Source organism: Pongo abelii, chromosome 11, assembly GCF_028885655.2.
Source record: "Pongo abelii isolate AG06213 chromosome 11, NHGRI_mPonAbe1-v2.0_pri, whole genome shotgun sequence".
In the NCBI taxonomy this organism is placed as follows: Eukaryota; Metazoa; Chordata; class Mammalia; order Primates; family Hominidae; genus Pongo; species Pongo abelii.
Window position 1 is genome coordinate 145,459,099 of NC_071996.2, and position 20,901 is coordinate 145,479,999.

General features: G+C 63.3%; 2 protein-coding genes across 3 annotated transcripts in view; both read left to right on the top strand.

Moving 5' to 3' along the window:
• GAL3ST2 (galactose-3-O-sulfotransferase 2) overlaps nucleotides 1-9,700 on the top strand; it is a 33,282-nt gene extending 23,582 nt beyond the window's left edge. The window contains exons 2-4 of the mRNA XM_009238379.3: nucleotides 1,438-1,527; nucleotides 4,135-4,390; nucleotides 5,715-9,700. Coding sequence (XP_009236654.2) covers nucleotides 1,438-1,527; nucleotides 4,135-4,390; nucleotides 5,715-6,536 — 1,168 coding nt within the window. The 3' untranslated portion in view covers nucleotides 6,537-9,700. The remainder of the gene's footprint in view (nucleotides 1-1,437; nucleotides 1,528-4,134; nucleotides 4,391-5,714) is intronic.
• Nucleotides 9,701-11,357: 1,657 nt separating this feature from the next.
• On the top strand, nucleotides 11,358-17,909 carry NEU4 (neuraminidase 4). Of its 2 annotated transcripts, none has more exons than XM_024243474.2 (4): nucleotides 11,358-11,607; nucleotides 14,625-14,831; nucleotides 15,495-15,750; nucleotides 16,552-17,909. In XM_024243474.2, exons 1-4 carry the CDS (start codon nucleotides 11,575-11,577, stop codon nucleotides 17,547-17,549), a joined length of 1,494 nt encoding a protein of 497 aa, XP_024099242.2. In that variant the 5' UTR covers nucleotides 11,358-11,574; the 3' UTR covers nucleotides 17,550-17,909. The 2 variants fall into 2 exon arrangements, with proteins under 2 accessions (XP_024099242.2, XP_024099243.2); XM_024243475.2 differs by having other exon boundaries at nucleotides 11,367-11,607; nucleotides 14,628-14,831.
• Nucleotides 17,910-20,901: the final 2,992 nt, after the last annotated feature.

Consider the following 20,901-nt stretch of genomic DNA (forward strand, 5'->3'; position numbering starts at 1 on the left):
CCGGGAGGGTGAAGAGTGACGTTGCACTGGGCCCGGGTCCTGCCTCCCTGCTGTTCTAGCACCCCCAGCCCCCTGGCCCGCTTTGCCTTGGTTACAATTCCTCCTCCCTACTGGCTTGTTGTGCTCCTATGTACCCTGTAAAGCCCCATGCAAAGGCCCCAGTCCAAGCAGGAAGTTCACCCCTTGTGTCCTCTCCAGATGCTGAGCTCGCCGAGTGCAGGTGTGGTGTCTGGTTCCCTTGTAGCCTGTGCCTGACCTGCACTGAGACGCTACAGCCCACATGGCAACCCCCACCCCATCACTGAGGGGACACGGCCCACGTGGCAACCCCCACCCCATCACTGAGGGGACACGGCCCACGTGGCAACCCCCACCCCATCACTGAGGGGACACGGCCCACGTGGCAACCCCCAGCCCATCACTGAGGGGACACAGCCCACGTGGTAGCCCCACCCCATCATTGAGGGGCCCCTTTGCTGCTATTGATGGGGGGCTTTGCCCAGAGGATGGGGGTCCCTGGCTCCCTGCCCGACTCCACAGTCAGGCCTCATCCAGATCTGCTAGGTTCCTGGGACCCAGGCCAGGCCTCCTCAGGCCTCCTCATGGGGACCCCGCCTCTCTGTCTGGAGACATCATGCTTCCTCCAGGCCCAGTCAGCCCGGGCTGCCACAGCAGACACCACAGACAGGGTGGCCCCAGCAGCAGACGTGCTTCTCACGGTTCTGGAGGCCGGAAGGCGTGCGATCTTGAGCCAGCGTGGCGGGTTCCTGGGGAGGGCCCTCCTCCTGGCCTGCAGACGCCACTTTTTCTCTGTGCCCCCACGTGGGGAGCGAGGGTGGGGAGTGGAAGCTGCACTCTGGTCTCTTCCTTGTCTTAGAAGGACGCGAATCCCATTACAGGGACTCCACCCGCCCTCAAACCTCATCCAACCCTAACACCTCCCAGAGACCCCACCTTCAGGCACCGTCACGCTGCGTGTTAGGGGTTTGGCTTGTGGATTTTGGGGGCGCACGGTCCATTGCACCAAACTCTCAGCCTCTCCAGATCCCCTGGGGGTCTGGGGGTCTCCGTCCCTTCACGGTCTCCCAGGGGGCCCTGTGTGGGTAGAGGTCCCCTGACCTGCTCCCACCTCCGGTCCCAGGAGCGCGGCCCTGTCAGCTCCCGAACCCCAGGGAAGGGGATGGCTCATCCACTAGGCTCTTTCCGGCCCTAAGCCATTCAGGGGTGGTTGGGGTGGGGTCAGATTCAGGCCTGTCCTGGGTTGAGACTCCCTACCCCCTGGGCTGGCACCCACTGGGTTTGAGGACGAGACGTTACAGAGATGAGGGGAGGCCCAGACCCGTGTGGCCCAAGGACCTGGGCTTGGCGGCAGGATGGGAGGTGGGGGTGCGGCTGGCACGACCCGGCCTGGGCACTCACGGCCTGCCCTTTCCACAGGTACTTCCGGGTCATCCTCCTCCTCCTCCTGGCCCTGACTCTGCTCCTGCTGGCCAGATTCCTGCACTCGGACTTAGAGCCGGACACACCGTAAGTCCTGCCCCGGGCGCCTCCTAACAGCCCCGAGGGCAGAGCCCGGGACCCCAGCATGGTCACGCCTCCTCACTGGGCCTGTCTCCCTCTGGAAGAGGAGGGGTGTATGGGCCCTTCCTTGGGGGAACCCTGAGTCTCCTGTTAGCCACAAACCCACCTGGGCCTCTGGGGAGGACTCTGGGGAGCAGGGGCCGGGTCTGGGTTTGGGGGCAGAACCAGTGTGTGCAAAGGGTCCCTATGTGTGGGGGGCAGGGCTGGGGGCCTCCTTCTTGCTCCCCACAACAGAGGTGGCCTGTGGGCCTGGGCTGGACCTGGCCTGGGCCAGGGCTGGGATCTGGGAAGGAAAAGGTCAGAACCGTGCTCAGGACAGACCTTGCAGCCATGGGCCCACCTGGGACCCTCTCCCCTGTCTGCCCATGGCACATGGGCTGTGGAGCCCCTGCTGCATGGAGGTGCCCACCTGTGCCCACCTCACAGCCCAGCTGTGCCTCCAGACAGGGCTTTAGCCAGGCTGCTGGGAGGGTCTTCCAGGCCCCGCCACTCCCCAGCCCCTCTGGTTGGAGGAGAGAGAGGAAGCACCAATCCCTCCGGGCCGAGCTGCCAGAGACAGGTGCCAAGGACCCTGTCTTTGCTCACCCCTGTTGCCCAGGGCTGGCCAGGCCTGGGGACCCTGACCCCACCATCCTGGTCATCCTGCTGGCCCTGCTCTGGGGCAGGGAGGGTGCCTGCTACTCCAGGCCTACTGGGTGGGTGTCATGATGGGGTTCTAGGAGTGGGCCCAGCGTCTACTCCAGCCCTACGTCTGGCTGCGGGTCTTGGCTTTGGGGTCCTTCCTTTTCCTGGTGTGAAGGGACAAGAAGCACTGCATGTGTGGCCGAGGTCACAAAGCCAGCTGCATGTGCGTGCCTGGGCACCAGGGAGAAGGCTGGGGTGACGTGTGGGCCAGAGGGTGTAGCCCCCGAGGGAAACAGAGATGGGTCTGAGGACACTGTCTCCGTGGGGCCCTGAGGCCGGGGCTGAGGGTCTCTAGGTTGGGGCGCAGTGATGGGTCTGGTGGGGGTTCCAGGGTTGGGGGTGTCAACTGAAGAATCATGACATCTATAAATTTGGAGAGGAGACTTTGTTTCTTATAAAGTGTGGACATCCCACAGGCTGGGAGCACAGCCGCCGACCCAGGCTGTGAGCGGGCACTTCGAGGGAGGGGGTGGGACAGGGGCTTACGCTGAATGGCTTGGCCAAGTACACGTTCAGCAGGTGACGGGAGGAGTTGTGGATATTCATGAAGGGGGTCCTGACGCATGTGTCCTGAACAAACACGTGTGTTACTTGTGACCCACGTTCACCTTAGGGTGGAGACTGCACATCTAACTGCATTACAATTAGGCCCTGCACGTCAGAAGGTGAAGCCAGGACAGGAAGCACTCGGTGTGCAGCCTCTGTAAACTGCCAGAACCAGTCCAGGGCTGGGGGTCCCTGCTCAGGAGACAGTTACTGAAATGAGGCTCTTGTCCGATTGCAGCTGTGGTTCTGGCTGGTGGAGCAGGGGTCAGCGAGGCAGCGTCTGGCAGGGGGTGATCTGCACCTGCTTTAATGTTGTTCATCTCAAGGCCAGCGTTTGGGTGTCAGAGAAAAAGAAAACTCCTGTGGCAGGTAGAACATAAATAAGTGCAGCGTGTGTGACTTCGCCCCTGCCTGGCGTGGCCTCAGGTCCTGTTGATAATTTGGTGTCTTATGGCCACAGTCGGTTCTGCCAGGCGATGGTCTCTTTTTATTTTTTAATTTTTTAAAAATTTATTTTAAATTCTGGGACACGTGCAGAACATGCAGGTTTGCTACACAGGTATACACGTGCCATGGTAGTTTACTGCACCTATTAACCCGTCATCTAGGTTTCAAGCCCCGCACACATTAGGTATTTGTCCTAATGCTTTCCCTCCCCTTGCCCGTCACCCCCACAGGCCCTGATATGTGCTGTTCCCCTCTCTGTGTCCACGTGTTCTCATTGTTCAAGTCCCACTTATGAGTGAGAACATGCGATGTTTGGTTTTCTGTTCCTTTGTTAGTTTGCTGAGGATGATGGTTTCCAGCTTCATCCATGTCCCTGCAAAGGACATGAACCCATTCTTTTTTATGGCTGCATCGTATTCCATGGTGTAGATGTGCCACATTTTCTTTATGGTCTCTAACATTCATACTGCGCAGCTGCTGTGTCTAAACTGCAAAGGGGAGGGGGTGTGACGAGGTGTCTGACCTCCCATCCCATCACTGCTGGGAACTCAGTTTTAAGGTGGGTCTGGGGTCCCCTTGGCCAAGATGGGGTTCATTTAGGGTTTTATTTTTAGTTCTCGGGGGCACAGGGTTGGGGGAGCATGGTTACAGGAGACAGTTGGGGGAGTTTGTGTTCGGGCCACCAGCTGGGAGGTTGTGGAGTGCGGCAAGGATTGGGGCCATGGGTCGGTGCTTATGCAGTTGGCCCCCTGGCCTAGAGTTGGGGGGCTCAGGTTGGAAGGTCTCTTCTTGCGGTTGCCGGGCTGGGGGTCGCCGTTGGGCGGGGGTTGGGGCATCTGCACCCTTGCTGAAGGCTGCGTGTGCCTTCCCTCCCAGACTGTTTGGGGGCCAGGCCGAGGGGCCGCCGGTCACCAACATCATGTTCCTGAAGACGCACAAGACGGCCAGCAGCACGGTGCTCAACATCCTCTACCGCTTCGCCGAGACCCACAACCTGTCCGTGGCGCTGCCCGCCGGCTCACGCGTCCACCTGGGCTACCCCTGGCTCTTCCTGGCGCGCTACGTGGAAGGCGTGGGGTCGCAGCAGCGCTTCAACATCATGTGCAACCACCTGAGGTTCAACCTGCCTGAGGTACCGCGGGCCTGCTGGGGAGGAGGGCGGGCTGCGGCCGTGACTGTGGCTGTGGGGTCGGGGTGGTGTAGCCTGGAGGCTGGAGAGAAGGGGTGTAAGGCTTGGGGGCGTGCTGCAGAGAGCGGGTTGGGAGGGCCTGGGCTGCACGCCCTGCTGAGCCAACCCCTGCCCCTCCAGGCGGCCAGTCGCCTGCCGTTGCTCTTGGAATGAGACCTGGGAGCCCCACAGCCCCTGCCCAAGGGCGTCCCAAGGGCGTCCCCAGCGCTCCCCCGCTTCTCTGGCCTCCTCTGGTTCTGCACAGGCCCGGCTCTCCTCACCCCGTGACCTTCACTCCTGTGGCTGCCGGCCCTTCTTTGGGTCCCTTGGGTCTCAGCATAGAGCCGGCTTCCCCCCAGGGCTTCCCTGACCTTCCTTACAAAAGAAGCAGGGCAGGGAGTGTGGGTGGGAGGGCTGTGGGCAGCCACAGGTGTTTTAGGGTCACCCCGAGCGCTCCGTGGAGAATGGCCAGCAGAGGCTAGGTGACCAGGCGGGGCCAGAGGGAGGCCCGGTGGGGAGAGGTGATGCGCACAGAGCGGGGCAGCTGGGGTGTGCTGTGGGGTGGGGGCTGCGGGGCAGAGGGAGGAGGAGGGGCCTGGAGGAGGGGAAAGGAAGAGGGTTGGGGCAGGGAGGAGGCCTCCCACTGTTCTCTCCCTGGGTTTCTGAGGATGGAGAAGCAGGCGGTGTAGTTGGGCGTGACTTTCTGCAAGACTTTACTTTCTGTGGGTGGGGTGTATCCTCCAGGACCTCTGAGGGGGCACAAGCGAGGGTGAGTCCAGACCCACCCTGCGGGGAACCTGGGTCACGGACCTTCTCTGGTCCTCAGTTTCTTTGTCTGTTAGGTGGGTGTCACCCTGGCCTGTGGGCAGCTGGTGGAGTGCTGAAGGCCCCCTGTGCCAGGGGCCCGTGAACGGCCCTTCGTGCTGTGTCTGTGCGCCACAGCATCCCACCCCTAGAGGCCTCTGGGTCTCCTCGAGATGCCAGTGGGAGCTCCTCCTCCCTCCTCCTGCTCCGCCCACGACCTCCTCCTCCTCCTGAGGCCCCTTCCTGGCGTCCTTGGCCTCTGTTCTGGGCGCCCGGGAACCAGTGACTGGGCGGCAGGGCCTGCGTGTGGCCCTGGCTCTGCTCCCAGAGCTGCCGCACGAGAAGGCGTCAGGCCCAGGTTCCTCCGCAGATGTGAGGATGGAGGGGCTCCTTGAGCGGGTTGGCCAGGGCGCGCCTCCTCCCCGCGGGTGGGCCACCCTGGCCTGGGGCCGCGGTCCGCAGCCCGCCTCTCTGTCGCACACAGGTGCAGAAAGTCATGCCCAACGACACCTTCTACTTCTCCATCCTGAGGAACCCCGTGTTCCAGCTGGAGTCCTCCTTCATCTACTACAAAACCTACGCCCCCGCCTTCCGGGGCGCTCCGAGCCTGGACGCGTTCCTGGCCTCGCCGCGGACGTTCTACAACGACAGCCGCCTCCTCAGGAACGTCTACGCCAAGAACAACATGTGGTTCGACTTCGGCTTCGAGCCCAACGCGCAGTGCGAGGAGGGCTACGTGCGCGCGCGCATCGCCGAGGTGGAGCGGCGCTTCCAGCTGGTGCTCATCGCCGAGCACCTGGACGAGTCCCTGGTGCTGCTGCGGCGCCGGCTGCGCTGGGCGCTGGACGACGTGGTGGCTTTCAGGCTCAACTCCCGCAGCGCGCGCTCCGTGGCCCGCCTGTCGCCCGAGGCCCGGGAGCGCGCGCGGAGCTGGTGCGCGCTGGACTGGCGCCTGTACCAGCATTTCAACCGCACCCTTTGGGCGCAGCTGCGCGCCGAGCTGGGGCCGCGGCGGCTGCGTGGGGAGGTGGAGCGGCTGCGCGCCCGGAGGCGCGAACTCGCGACCCTGTGCCTGCAGGACGGCGGCGCGCTGAAGAACCACACGCAGATCAGAGACCCGCGCCTGCGCCCGTACCAGCCCGGCAGGGCCGACATCCTGGGCTACAACCTCCGGCCGGGCCTGGACAACCAGACGCTGGGCGTGTGCCAGAGGCTTGTGATGCCTGAGCTCCAGTACATGGCCCTCCTGTACGCCCTGCAGTTCCCGGAGAAGCCCCGCAAGAACATCCCGTTCCTGGGGCCGTAGAGGGGCCGGGCCGGGGACGAGGCCTCCTGCGGACACCAGCCCCTCTCTCCGCCGTCACCGGGGAGGCCGGGGATCCTCGCAGGGCTTCTGGGGCGTTGGGAAACCCAGGCCCGCCGGCCACGGCTCTAAAATGAAGAGGGCGGAGACCCCAGTGAGGAGCACCCCCAACAATCCGCCCAGATCCCTCCCAGAGAGGGCCCTGAGCCCAGGCGGCAGCCACCCGCCCCCGCTTCCGAGGCTGTGCCTCTGTTCACTGAGTAGAACTGAACATGAGGGTGGGGAGTGGGGGATGCTGGATCACAGGTCAGCACCTGCCCGGCAGGACGCGCATGCCCGTGAGCCCCGGGACTCCCCAGGGTCCTGGGCACTGCGGCTGTGGGTCCTCAGAGAAACTCAGAGTGGCTTCCCTGAATTTCCCGGCCCTGGCGACAAGGCGCTGGTCCCAGAGACAGGTGCAGGCACAGGCAGTGCCACAAAGACCGGCCCAGGAGCGGGTCAGGGGCCAGGGCTCAGCCGCTCCCGAACAGCTCCACATCTTTCGCTGTAGGAGGTTTGGTTTTGATGAAGGATGTTTTCTACAGAGAGATGGCACAACTGCTCACAAGACCAGAGCTCTAGCCGGAGCCCAGGTCGAGCTCGGCTCCACGACCCCTACTGGTCAGCCCCTAATGCCTCGTGAAGGAGTGGAGTCTCACTTGCCAAAGGAGGCTGGAGTGGCTGGGGGTCCACACACCCTTTGTTGCCTTGGAGACCATGTTGGGTGTGGTGCCAGAGGGCAGCTGTGGGCACCCCTCTTTGTCATTCACAGGGAGGGACAGAGCCTCCCTGCCTGGCAAGACGTGATCCCTGGCTGCCAGGGGCTCAGCGGGTAAAGGGGGTGCACTCGCGGGGACCAGCCGATGCCTGGGGCACCCAGGAAACGCAGCTACTCTGCAGCACGCTCAGCCTGGAGGCTGAGACCCCAGCAGTGGGTTAGGCCTGCAGGTCTAGGTGTGTCCACGCTTTTTTAGGGGGCAGGAAACCAGCATTTCAAAGAAGGGAGAGAACCCGAAACAGCAGCATAGGCAGCTCCCTCGGACCCCAGTGTAATGGGGGAGCTTCAGGAAGAGTGAATTTTCAGTGAGAGTCGGCCGTGAAGAATGGCAGAAGCTCCGCTGAGTCAGAGTCAGCCAGGGACCTCTGCAGGCCACCCTCCCTCCCTCTCAGCCCAGGGACCTCTGCAGGCCACCCTCCCTCCTCCCTCAGCCCAGGGACTTCTGCAGCCCACCCTCCCTCCCTCCCTCCACCCTCAGCCCAGGGACTTCTGCAGCCCACCCTCCCTCCCTCCCTCCCTCCCTCTCAGCCCAGGGACCTCTGCAGGCCACCCTCCCTCCTCCCTCAGCTCAGGGACCTCTGCAGGCCACCCTCCCTCCTCCCTCAGCCCAGGGACCTCTGCAGGCCACCCTCCCTCCCCCCTCAGCCCAGGGACCTCTGCAGCCCACCCTCCCTCCTCCCTCAGCCCAGGGACCTCTGCAGGCCACCCCCCCTCCCCCCTCAGCCCAGGGACCTCTGCAGGCCACCCTCCCTCCCCCTCAGCCCAGGGACCTCTGCAGGCCACCCCCCCTCCCCCCTCAGCCCAGGGACCTCTGCAGGCCACCCTCCCTCCCTCCCTCCCCCCTCAGCCCAGGGACCTCTGCAGGCCACCCTCCCTCCCTCTCTCCCCCCTCAGCCCAGGGACCTCTGCAGGCCACCCTCCCTCCCCCCTCAGCCCAGGGACCTCTGCAGGCCACCCTCCCTCCCCCCTCAGCCCAGGGACCTCTGCAGGCCACTCTCCCTCCCCCCTCAGCCCAGGGACCTCGACAGGCCACCCTCCCTCCTCCCTCAGCCCAGGGACCTCTGCAGGCCACCCTCCCTCCCCCCTCAGCCCAGGGACCTCAGCAGGCCACCCTCCCTCCCTCCCTCCCTCCCTCCTCCCTCAGCCCAGGGAAGGCACAGGAGAGGATCCTGCCAGGTAAAGGGAAAGCAGCCTGGGAGGAGCCCACGTGCCAACAACAGGAGTCCCAGAAGACAGAAAAGACCACAGATGAGAAAGCAGGTCACGCAGAGAATAAAACGTTCCTGGACCAAACCCAGAATCGGGCTGCTCATTCCCGAGGCCCGACAGCAAGATGCAGATGAACTGGGGAAGAAGAGAGGTTTTATTTCTGTAACTAGTTACAGCGAGAAGGCCTGGAAATGATCGCCAGACCAACTCCAGATTACAGAGTTTTTCCAGAGCTTACACACCTTCTAAGCTCTATGTCTACGTGTAAGTGTGCATTCATCTAAAGACGTCCATGATTAAATTCTTCTAATCTCTGAGGTCTGAGTCCTGAAGATCTTCTTCTGGAGCCTCAGTAAATTTACTTGATCTAAATGGGCCCAGGTGTTTACCCTTATCTTGTCTTCTGCTAAATCATGGAGGTTTGGGGAGTTCCTTCTCCACTTGTTTGTGGAGGCCTGGGGAGTTTTTTCAGATCCCCAGTAAAACTTGATTAATCCTAAACGGGTCCTGTTCAGAATTCCTTGGTGGTCTCGTCATGCTTCAAGGCCCAGGAAAGGCCTGGGCAAGACTCTTGCTGGGCTTTTGTTCCGTCCCAGCCTTCGTGTGGGGGCGCTGGCTCTCAGCTTTCAGTATTTCACTTCACCCTCAGTCAGTGCTGAACAGTTGTCGCGGAGGCCTGTGTGAATGAGGCCTGGCCTGCCCTGGAAACATTCCCCTGAGTTGAAGAAAGACTCACAGTTTTCAGCATCTAGTTACCCTCTGAGCATCAGGCAGAACCCGCCGGCCCCAAAACCAGGCCCCCTTGGCCGTGGGCCCAAGTGAGTCCAGCATGAGGAGGTGCTGCTTCTGAGCAGAGCGCAGGTTGTCTCTGGGAGGAGGAGCGAGGGTTGGACGCGGTGGCCGCTGCGGTGGCAGCCCTGTCCCCAGGTGTGGACTCTGCCCTCGGCTTCGCAGTCATCGAAGAAATGAAGTTACAGGAGGGGCGCACCGTCCTTTTGTCTCTGCCTTCGAGGTTGGCGGGAACTGAAACTGGTACCGTCTTTTTGAATAGAAATGTGGGGTCTTCCTGGCGACGTAAAACTGTGTGTGGTTTGCAGTAGAGAGTGTTGAGAACAGCCTGTCCGGGTTGTGCATTGAGAAGGGGCGGTTAAAATGCCGCCACATCATGCAGCCCGTAAAAGGGGGAACACAGAGTAGCCGAAACTGCTCCTGGGGGAGGGGGCACGTCCCAGCCTTCGTGTGATGCTGGGGTCAGCGTGGCCCCTCGGCTGCCAGAGCTCGCAAAGACGGTTAAGGAAAGCTTCCCCCCAGTGGCTTTCACCCCACGGGGACAGAGCCTCAGATGTGCCCAGGGACCTCTGAGCAGCCGTGGGCCACGGGGTGACAGTTGGGGGTTGGTGGGACCCATGGCTGGCATATACCCTGGGTAGACGGTGGCTTGTCCAGGCAGAGATGCCCAGGGGAAGTGGGTGGCACCTGAGGGCAGATCTGACTTTTCAAGAGAAGCTGAAAACACGGGTTTTTCTGTGAAATCTCTAAGATTGAAAAAAGTGGGCTTGAAAAGCCTGGAGCAGAGGGAGTGAGGCCTGCCCCCCACCCCAGCTCTGTGGGCACACCCTGGTCAGACAGCCCTGTTCCAGACCCGGCCTCTGTCTCAGGGTGGCCCAGGAGGGAGCTTTGCAAGGTGACGTAGGGCTTGAAGGCCCCGTTTCCCTGTAAGCCTGGGTACTTAGGGGATGGCCCTGGTCAGACTCCACCAGTCCCAGACTTGGGGGACAGGAGAAGGGAGATGGGCCACCTAGTTCTGGTTGAGCTGGGGTGGGGCTTCTGAGAGGTGGGGAGGTTGTCCCTTCCCCCCGACCTGCCCCTGGATTCTCGGCTGTGAGCGGGACGATGTGTACAATGGCCAAGTTGCCTGGACTCGGTCTGCCCCTCCTGGGGCTGTGAGTGCACAGGGCACTGGGCCCACGGGCACATCTGAGGCTCTGTCCCCGTGGGGTGAAAGCCACTGGGGGGAAGCTTTCCTTAACCATCTTCTTGAGCTCTGGCAGCCGAGGGGCCACGGGGGGCATGCAGATGAGTTGGAAGGAGCTGGGACCCACCCCTCCCGCTTCCCTCTCCCCAAATCCTCCCCGCCAGTAAATCCCCTCAGGCCCCTAGGACCTGGAGGGTCGCAGCAGGTTTATCATCTCAGCCTGGAAACCACGTGACCTACCTGTTTCCCACCACAGCCCCCCAGGTTTCAGAAGCAGCTGAGGACGCCCTTCGCAGGGGAGGGAGGCACAGTGAGAAAGGAGGGTGTTCAGGGCCCAGGGATCCCACGCGGAGGCTTCCCCATCAAAGTGTACCGGGGACCTGTGGTCTTCTCTGAGATTCTGGCCTGGGCAGTGGTCATTTGAGCATCGGTTACCAAGGCTGCCTCCGAAATGGCAGGCCAGCGTGAATGGGACTGGCAGGAGTCCTGCAGGGCAACTGTGCTGGGGAGGGGTCACCCTGGGCCCTGAGAGGCACAGGACACTGCGATGGGGTGCTGGCCTGCCAGGAGCACAGATACAGAGCTAGAGCCCAGCGAGGGCTGTGCTGTGAGGGGCTGTACTGTGCCAGGGGAGGCCCCGCACCCGGGAAGCCCAGAAGAGAGTGTGCACTCAGGGAGCCCTCCTGGGAGGGCTGCGTCTCTGGAGCAGCAGAGCCCTGTGTCCCCCTGGGAGGTCAACTGTGGCCTCACAGTTGGGTCTGTCCCAGCACAGCCCTTGTTGGAGGGCACACCCCCATGTCCTCAGCACCCCAGTGTTGAGCACATTGACCTGCAGGGGGGAGCCTGTGCTGGTCCCAGGCGTCTGTGTGGCTCCTGGGTGCCCATCTGCACCCCTGGCCCTGCTCTGGGCTTCAGTGGAGCTGTGCCACTGTGGGAGTGTCCAGGGTCCTGACGTAGCCCTGAGATGTGGCCAGCTCCCTGGCCTGCTGCCCGCACAGTGGGCCCTTGTCTCTGCTCTGGGTCAGGCGAGGCAGCCACCCATGATGAGCTCTGCAGCCTTCCCGAGGTGGCCGGTGAGTCCCTGCCCTTTGCACCCCCAGCGCCCTCACCCCTCTACCCTGGCGCCCGGGGTCAGGACCCGCTCCTGAGGTATCTGTCCAGCTGGCCGCCTCCTCTGTCTGGGGGTGCTGGACGAGTCCCACCCCTTGCCAACCCCAGGGTGGCTCCTCAGCTCTCAAACAAGGGGCGGGCTGCATGGATTCCGAGGGCCCCTCCAGCAAGAGGTCCCACATGCATCTCCCAATGGGACACTTTCCTGGCCCACAGGGTGGGTGTGACACTGAGGGTTCCTGGGGGCAGATTCAGGGCATGGGATGGAGACAGACCGGTTGTGAGGGGCCCAATGCAGGGGGCCGGCCCCAGCCCACAGGCTCGTTGTGCAGATGGGCTGGTCGGGGACGCTCTACCAGGTGAAGGGTCTGTGGTCAGAGTCTTTGCCCTGGCCAGGGCACAGGACGCTCACGGTGCAGGCTGAGGGTCAGAGCCGCCGAGGGCCCCCGCCGGGATTCTGTGCAAAGGGCCTCTGCACTTTACGTGGGCATATGTGAATGCTCCTCGCCAAGATGTTCCTATCCTACACCTGACACTTCCCACGACAAGAAGTGCTGACCCCGGAGGGTGTGTGCGGACCCCAGAGGGTGTGTGCGGACCCCAGAGGGTGTGTGCGGACCCCAGAGGGCTTTTGCGGACCCCAGAGGGTTTGTGCGGACCCCAGAGGGTGTGTGTGGACCCCAGAGGGTGTGTGCGGAGGGCCTGGGCTGACCTCAGGGCCCCTCGGGGCCCACACAGGATGGGCTGCGAGGGGTGGGGGTGGGGGTCTGTGATGGCCCCCTGCCGAGCCACAGTGACCCCTACAACCGGTCCAGGGGTCCAGGGGCCAGAAGGCCAGGTTCTCCTGGAGCTCCCATCTCCCCCGGGCCTTGGTTTCCCTTCTGTGACTCCACACCCCCAAGGAGGGCCTGTCAGGGAGGGCGGGGGGCACTGGTTAATGTCCAGGACATGGCTGTCCCAGTCAAGCCAAACACCTGGAATGTGCTGAACTGGCCACACTAAGCAGGGCTGGCCTCTGAGACGGGGGCGGGGGGGGGCTCCTGAGGACACGGAGGCTCTGTGGAACCCAGGGAACTGGCCACACGGAGGACACGGAGGCTCTGTGGAACCCAGGGCCTGGCCACAGTGAGCGGGGCTGGTCCCCGAGATAGAGGGACCTCCTGAGGACACGGAGGCTCTGTGGAACCCAGGGAACTGGCCACACGGAGGACATGGAGGCTCTGTGGAACCCAGGGCCTGGCCACAGTGAGCGGGGCTGGTCCCCGAGATAGAGGGACCTCCTGAGGACACGGAGGCTCTGTGGAATTCAGGGCCTGGCCGTGGCAAGGATGCCCCAAGGCAAGTGTGTGGCAGCCTTGTCCTCTCTGTGGGCCTCAGTTTCCCCTCTGTGCAACAAGGAGAGTGACCAGCTGGTTTCTGGAGCCTCCTTCCCTCCCTCTCTGTCTGCAGGGGTGGGCCCAGGCCTCAAGTCTGCAGGGGGTGCTGACACCTGCTCCTGTGGTCCGGGCCTTGGGGAGGGAGCCAAGTGCAGAGAGAATGTCTTGCTTGTGCCTGCTCAGCCCAGAGGGACACGTGGCATCTGCACCTGCTTCCCGCTTGGGCACAATTGCCCTTTGAGAGCAGAGCCAGGGGCTTCTTGGGGACGGAAGCTGCTCTCAGAAGCCGCACACTGGTGGTGGGGGAGCGGCAGGAAGGGGCCGGCCAGCTGTCCTAGCCAAGAGCCTTTCAGGAACCGGTGGCCCAGGGCAGAGGTGGCTGGAGGTGGAGCTGTCTGTTCGGGCCTCAGGTGTGGGGGCAAGGCCTGCTCGGGTTTTACACGAGTGTTGCGCCTTTACCCGGGTCTCTGTCGGTGGGTCCTGCCTGACTCGTGGGTGTGCATAGGTCCCCGTCGTAGGCAGGCGTTGTGCCCTGGCCAGGCATGGTGTCCGGCATCCGGCCATCTCCCTCTTCCCTCCTTCCCTTAGCCTCGCATCCAGGTGCCCCGTGTGCCCGGCCTGGGTGGCTCTGACTGCTCCTGCATGGTGGATACCAGCGTTCCCACTGTTGGCAGCTGTGCCACCTCCCTGTGCCAGGCTGTGTGTGCTCACGCTCAGCCCAGTCTGCCTTTGTGCGGTCAGACTGAGAGACCCCCAGGCAGGTCCCGCCTGCAACAAGCAGACCCCATGTGTGCCCCAAATGCCCCCTCACCCGGGCCCTGCCCTGGTGGATGTTTCCTGGGAGCAAACTCCCAGAATGGCTGCCGGGCCCCACTCGGCTTTGGAGCTTCTGATTCCTATGGGTGCTTCTCAGGTGCTCCTCAGGTCAGGGCCCTGCAGGTGGGAAGCACCAGGCACTGGGGTGAGGGCACTGTGGGGCCAGCTGCGTGCAGGCAGGGGTCTGATCACCAAGCACCTGTCCCCTGCAGGATCCCTGGCTGTGGCGACCCGATGATGTTCAGGAAGTGGGAGCGGATCCCCTGTCCCCAGAGAACCCCGTGGCTCCCACGGGTCCCTGTGGGCTCACCTCTTTGTGCGTCTGTTCGGTGCTGTGGCCTCTGTTCTGGGGACACTGAGCCCCTCCTTGCTCGAGGTCTTGCGTCCTCATTGTCCACGTGACCTCCTGCTGGGCGAATTCTGGGATGACCCTGTGTCCTGGGCACATGGCTGGCAGGGTCCCGGGGGCTGTCTGGCCAGCCTCCCCTGCACCCCGGCACCAACCAGCCCGGCCGAGGGTCAGCTCCCAGAGCCGTGTTGAGACGGGAAGGGGCTGATTCCACAGACATTTGGGGTGCAGTGGGTGTGAGGGAGGGTGGGGGAGGGGCTGCTCCAGATCTGGGGTGAGGGAGTCAGAAACAGGGCTGACCCCGAGGTGGGTACAGGAAGAGGCCCAGGTGTGGGCAGGAGCTGTCTGCACCTTCTGAGCCCCTTCCCCAATCCAGACGGGGAGTGAGTGTGGGGCTCCCTGGGCCCGTCTTGCTGACCTGTGGCCCTGTACTGACCAGCAGAGCATGGGGGTCCCTCGTACCCCTTCACGGACAGTGCTCTTCGAGCGGGAGAGGACGGGCCTGACCTACCGCGTGCCCTCGCTGCTCCCCGTGCCCCCCGGGCCCACCCTGCTGGCTTTTGTGGAGCAGCGGCTCAGCCCTGACGACTCCCACGCCCACCGCCTGGTGCTGAGGAGGGGCACGCTGGCCGGGGGCTCCGTGCGGGTGAGTGAGCGTCCGGGGGCTCCGTGCGGGTGAGTGAGCGTCCGGGGGCTCCGTGCGGGTGAGTGAGCGGCCGGGGGCTCCGTGCGGGTGAGTGTCCGGGGACTCCGTGCGGGTGAGTGTCCGGGGGCTCCGTGTGGGTGAGTGTCCGGGGCCTCTATGTGGGTGAGTGAGCGGCCGGGGGCTCCGTGCGGGTGAGTGTCCGGGGGCTCCGTGCGGGTGAGTGTCCAGGGGCTCCGTGTGGGTGAGTGAGTGTCCGGGGGCTCCGTGTGGGTGAGTGAGTGTCCGGGGCCTCTATGTGGGTGAGTGAGCGGCCGGGGGCTCCGTGCGGGTGAGTGTCCAGGGGCTCCGTGTGGGTGAGTGAGTGTCCGGGGGCTCCGTGTGGGTGAGTGTCCGGGGGCTCCGTGCGGGTGAGTGTCCGGGGGCTCCGTGCGGGTGAGTGTCCGGGGGCTCCGTGTGGGTGAGTGAGCGTCCGGGGGCTCCATGTGGGTGAGTGGCCGGATCCGCTGGGGCTGCACACCCCGGGACAGGGGCGGAGGTGGTGGCGGCAGGCAGATGCCTGAGGTAGAGATGAGCAAACCAGGTTCAGCAATCCTGGGTGCCCTGTGGGGGGCTGTGCCCAGGTCTCTGGACGTCCTGGTCAGCGGAACTTCCTCCTCTGGGCAGTGGGGCGCCCTGCACGTGCTAGGGACAGCGGCCCTGGCGGAGCACCGGTCCATGAACCCCTGCCCTGTGCACGATGCTGGCACGGGCACCGTCTTCCTCTTCTTCATCGCGGTGCTGGGCCACACGCCTGAGGCCGTGCAGATCGCCACGGGGAGGAACGCCGCGCGCCTCTGCTGTGTGGCCAGCCCTGACGCCGGCCTCTCGTGGGGCAGTGCCCGGGACCTCACTGAGGAGGCCATCGGTGGTGCCGTGCAGGGTAGGCGGGCAGGGTGCGGGTCTGGGTCCCTTTGATTGGCCACGGTCCACATGGAAGGGAGATTCCAGCTGGAAATTTCCATTCTGCCCCACCCCTGCCTCCAGCCACAAGGGAACCAACCATCCCTCTCCCCAGGACTGTCCTGCACCTCCCGTCCTAGGCAAATCCCTCTCCTCAGGACTGTCCTGAGCCTCCCGTCCCAGACAAATGGGTATTGATCGCCCCCCAGTCACCCAGTGGGCAGGAGCAGGCCCCCCGTGGCTGACCCAAGAGTCTCTCTCATCCCCCCCGGTAATCTCTTTATCTGCAGAGGAGAAAGCTGGATGCTGAGGTGTCTCTCAGCTCCCAAACCAACAGCCACCCCGCCCCGCCCCTTCTTCTTATTTACTCCCTTCTCACCCTGCCCAGAGCCTGGCCAGGCCTCACCCACAACTTTCCCTCCACCCCGTCCTCTGTGGCTACCTGACCCTGGTCCACGGGAGCCACAGCAGGGAGTGGAGCAGACACACGGCCGACCCAGGGACCCCACCGCAGGGCCTTGTGCCCCCGACTGCCCTCCGCTCTCTCTGTGTGGGCAGCGCTCGCCAGCCTCCCTGGGTGCCGTCCACCTGGGCTCGGCTGCTAGGGGCTGTGAGAGGCTTGTTCAGCCTGGGAGGACTCAGGGCGGCTGGGATGAGTCGTGTGGAAGGGCGGTCAAAACCGAGGCACCAGCCCCTCCTTCCCCGTCCCCCTGTGCCTTCCTCCATCCCCCCGACCTCGGGGACCCAGCAACCCCTCCCACCTCCGCCCTCCTCCCTGCAGACTGGGCCACGTTCGCCGTGGGTCCCGGCCACGGCGTGCAGCTGCCCTCAGGCCGCCTGCTGGTGCCCGCCTACACCTACCGCGTGGACCGCCGAGAGTGTTTTGGCAAGATCTGCCGGACCAGCCCTCACTCCTTCGCCTTCTACAGTGATGACCACGGCCGCACCTGGCGCTGCGGAGGCCTCGTGCCCAACCTGCGCTCAGGCGAGTGCCAGCTGGCGGTGGTGGACGGTGGGAAGGCCGGCAGCTTCCTCTACTGCAACGCCCGGAGCCCCCTGGGCAGCCGCGTGCAGGCGCTCAGCACTGACGAGGGCACCTCCTTCCTGCCCGCAGAGCGCGTGGCTTCCCTGCCCGAGACTGCCTGGGGCTGCCAGGGCAGCATCGTAGGCTTCCCGGCCCCCGCCCCCAGCAGGCCATGGGATGACGGTTGGTCAGTGGGCCCCGGGAGTTCCCTCCGGCCTCCACTCCTCGGTCCTGGAGTCCATGAACCCCCAGAGGAGGCTGCTGGAGACCCCCGTGGAGGCCAGGTGCCTGGTGGGCCCTTCAGCCGTCTGCAGCCTTGGGGGGATGGCCCCAGGCACCCTGGCCTCAGGCCTGGGGTCAGTGGGGATGTGGGGTCCTGGACCCTGGCACTCCCCATGCCCTTTGCTGCCCCGCCCCAGAGCCCCACGTGGCTGCTGTACTCCCACCCAGTGGGGCGCAGGGCTCGGCTACACATGGGTATCCGCCTGAGCCAGTCCCCGCTGGACCCGCGCAGCTGGACAGAGCCCTGGGTGATCTACGAGGGCCCCAGCGGCTACTCCGACCTGGCGTCCATCGGGCCAGCCCCTGAGGGGGGCCTGGTTTTCGCCTGCCTGTACGAGAGCGGGGCCAGGACCTCCTATGATGAGATTTCCTTTTGTACATTCTCCCTGCGTGAGGTCCTGGAGAACGTGCCCGCCAGCCCCGAGCGGCCCAACCTTGGGGATAAGCCTCAGGGGTGCTGCTGGCCCTCGTGACAGGCCTTCTGGCCGTGCCCATGCCCCTTGGGTGCCCGGGGCAGAGGAGTGGAATACGCTGGGGTGCCCCAGGATGGATGTGGGGGGGGCTCTTAGTGCAGGATCCTGTGGATTAGAAACAAGTTGCTCCTCAGAGCTCTCAAGCAGGGGCTGCTCTTTAGGAAGGGGAGTAGCGGCTGGGAGTGAGCAGGGCAGGGTGGAGGCAGGGTGGGGGCATGAAGTGGGCCCTGGGTGATCCCCACAGCTCCCTTCCGAGGCTGCAGGGCCAGGCGCGGGACCGCAGGCAGGGTGTTGTGGGTGGCAGCACTTGCTTACTGGTTGCTTTCTGGCTCAAAATAAAGGAATCGTGCTTGTGTCGGGGTAGACGTTCCTTTCCTCTTCAGGTTCCAGCCCTAGGGAGGGGAGCTCTGTTGTAGCCCACTTCTCTGACCCCCATCCCCAAATCCCACTGCCTTAGCAAAGCTCTGCTCCTAAATGTCCTGGGGCAGCAGAGGGAGGGTGGGAGGGAGGAAGTGGCCTCCGCCCTTGACCTCCGGTGACGGTGATTTGCAAGTGGTCTGCCGCGCTCTCTGAACTTCCTGCCGGAGGAGTAGGAGGTAGGGCCTCTCCCCGCAGAGTTGGACACCAGGAGGGGGTCACCTTCCAGGACCAGCCCAGTGTCCCGCTCCCTTGACCCCACCCTGGAGGGGGCTTGGCCTCCATTGGGGCTGTTTCCCCAGGGAAGTTCCCTTTTATTTCTTCTCCTTTTATAGTCTTCATTTCTGATGATAAAAGCAACATATGCTTACTGTAGAAAATCTGGAAAATGAGCCGGGCACGGCGGCTCACGCCTGTAATCCCAGCCCTTTGGGAGGCCAAAGCTGGTGGATCACCTGAGGTCAGGAATTTGAGACCAGCCTTGCCAACATAGTGAAGTCCCGTCTCTACTAAAAATACAAAAATTAGCTGGGTGTGGTAGTGTGCACCTGTAATCCCAGCTACTCGGGAGGCTGAGGCAGGAGAATCACTTTAACCTAGGAGATGGAGGTTGCAGTTAGCCAAGATTGTGCCACTACACTCCAGCCTGGGCGACAGAGTGAGACTCCGAAAAAAAAAAAGAAAATCTGGAAAATGTAGAAAACTATAAAGAAGAAATAGAAGTGAGCCCCCGGGCCCCTCTCCCCACGGGCCCTTCCTTCTGGCTTCCTTTCAACGGTCCTGCCCAGCCTGCTGTCACGCCTGTGGACAACGGCACCAGCCGGGGGGTGCACACGTGTGTCATGCCTGTGGACGACGGCGCCAGCCGGGGGGTGCACACGTGTGTCACCTTCTTCCCGGCCCTGAATTGTGTGTGATGGGCTCCTTTTCATGTCTCTGGCTCTGGTCACTCCTTGGGCTGGCTTCGGTGACCATTCCCAAGGGTGGGGACCCACGGCCAGCCCCCAGCAGTGCGGGGTGTCCCGGTGGTCTCTGAGTCGCCGAGGGTCCCCAGGGGAGCAGAGATACCCTCCCTTGCCGCCCCCCTTTTCCCCAGCAACTGCCCTGCCGGGAGGACTGCTGCCTGAGAGGGGCCACCACTGGGTTCCAGGCAGGGGCAGGATGGGGGCCTGGATCCGGGGCCCCTGACAGCCCTGAGTTCCCACAATCACCCCAGGCCCCTCCCCACCTCAGGCAGCCTCAGCCCCTCATAGGAGGGGCCCCTTGCCCGGGCCCTGGCAGTGCTGGTTTTCGGGGGTCTGTGTCTTAGTCCCTTGGGGCTGCCAAAATGAAATACATAGACCAGGGGGCTTGGAAACAACAGAAATGTATTTATCATGGTTCTGGAGGCTATAAATCCAAGGTCAAAGTCTGTAATCATCAGGGCAGGCTCCGTGTCTGGTAAGGGCCCAGTTTCCGGCTCATGGATGGCGGCCTCTGGCTGTGTCACACACGGCAGGAGGGAGAGGTATCTCCTGGGTCTCCTGAATGGGACACTATCCCGTTCATGAGGGCTCCACCCTCCCAGGAGGCCCCATCTCCTGACCTTATCACCTTGGAGTTAATATTTCAACATGGGAATCTGGGGCGCATGTGTAGATCATGTGCTGGGTGCATCCTGTCACGCGTGTGTCCCGCCTCGTGGTGCGTGTGTAGATCACGTGCTGGGTGCATCCTGTCACGCGTGTGTCCCGCCTCGTGGTGCGTGTGTAGATCACGTGCTGGGTGCATCCTGTCACGCGTGTGTCCCGCCTCGTGGTGCGTGTGTAGATCACGTGCTGGGTGCATCCTGTCACGCGTGTGTCCCGCCTCGTGGTGCGTGTGTAGATCACGTGCTGGGTGCATCCTGTCACGCGTGTGTCCCGCCTCGTGGTGCGTGTGTAGATCACGTGCTGGGTGCATCCTGTCACGCGTGTGTCCCGCCTCGTGGTGCGTGTGTAGATCACGTGCTGGGTGCATCCTGTCACGCGTGTGTCCCGCCTCGTGGTGCGTGTGTAGATCACGTGCTGGGTGCATCCTGTCACGCGTGTGTCCCGCCTCGTGGTGCGTGTGTAGATCACGTGCTGGGTGCATCCTGTCACGCGTGTGTCCCGCCTCGTGGTGCGTGTGTAGATCACGTGCTGGGTGCATCCTGTCACGCGTGTGTCCCGCCTCGTGGTGCGTGTGTAGATCACGTGCTGGGTGCATCCTGTCATGCGTGTGTCCCGACTCGTGGTGCGTGTGTAGATCACGTGCTGGGTGCATCCTGTCATGCGTGTGTCCCGGCTCGCGGTGCGTGTGTAGATCATGTGCTGGGTGCATCCTGTCATGCGTGTGTCCCGCCTCGTGGTGCGTGTGTAGGTCGTGTGCTGGGTGCATCCTGTCATGCGTGTGTCCTGCCTCGTGGTGCGTGTGTAGATCACGTGCTGGGTGCATCCTGTCATGCGTGTGTCCCGCCTCGTGGTGCGTGTGTAGATCACGTACTGGGTGCATCATGTCACGTGTGTGTCCTGGCTTGTGGCGTGCATGTAGATCATGTGCTGGGTGCATTGTGTCACATGTGTGTCCTGACTCATGGCCCATGTATAGGTCACATGCTGGGTACATTGTGTCATGCATGTGTCCTGGCTCGTGGCCCATGTGTAGGTCGTGTGCTGGGTGCATCCTGTCATGCGTGTGTCCTGCCTCGTGGTGCGTGTGTAGATCACGTGCTGGGTGCATCCTGTCATGCGTATGTCCTGGCTCGGGGCTAGCAGGGTCGTCACAGTCCACTATTCTGCCTTCAGATCTGAACCAAAGGAGCCACAGGCCTCTCTGGGGTTCTGGAAGCCGTGGAGCCCACTGCGGCTCTGCATGGCCCATTCTTCGTCATTCGCTTCTATACTGGGGTGAGTGGCGTCCCCAGATTCATGTCCCC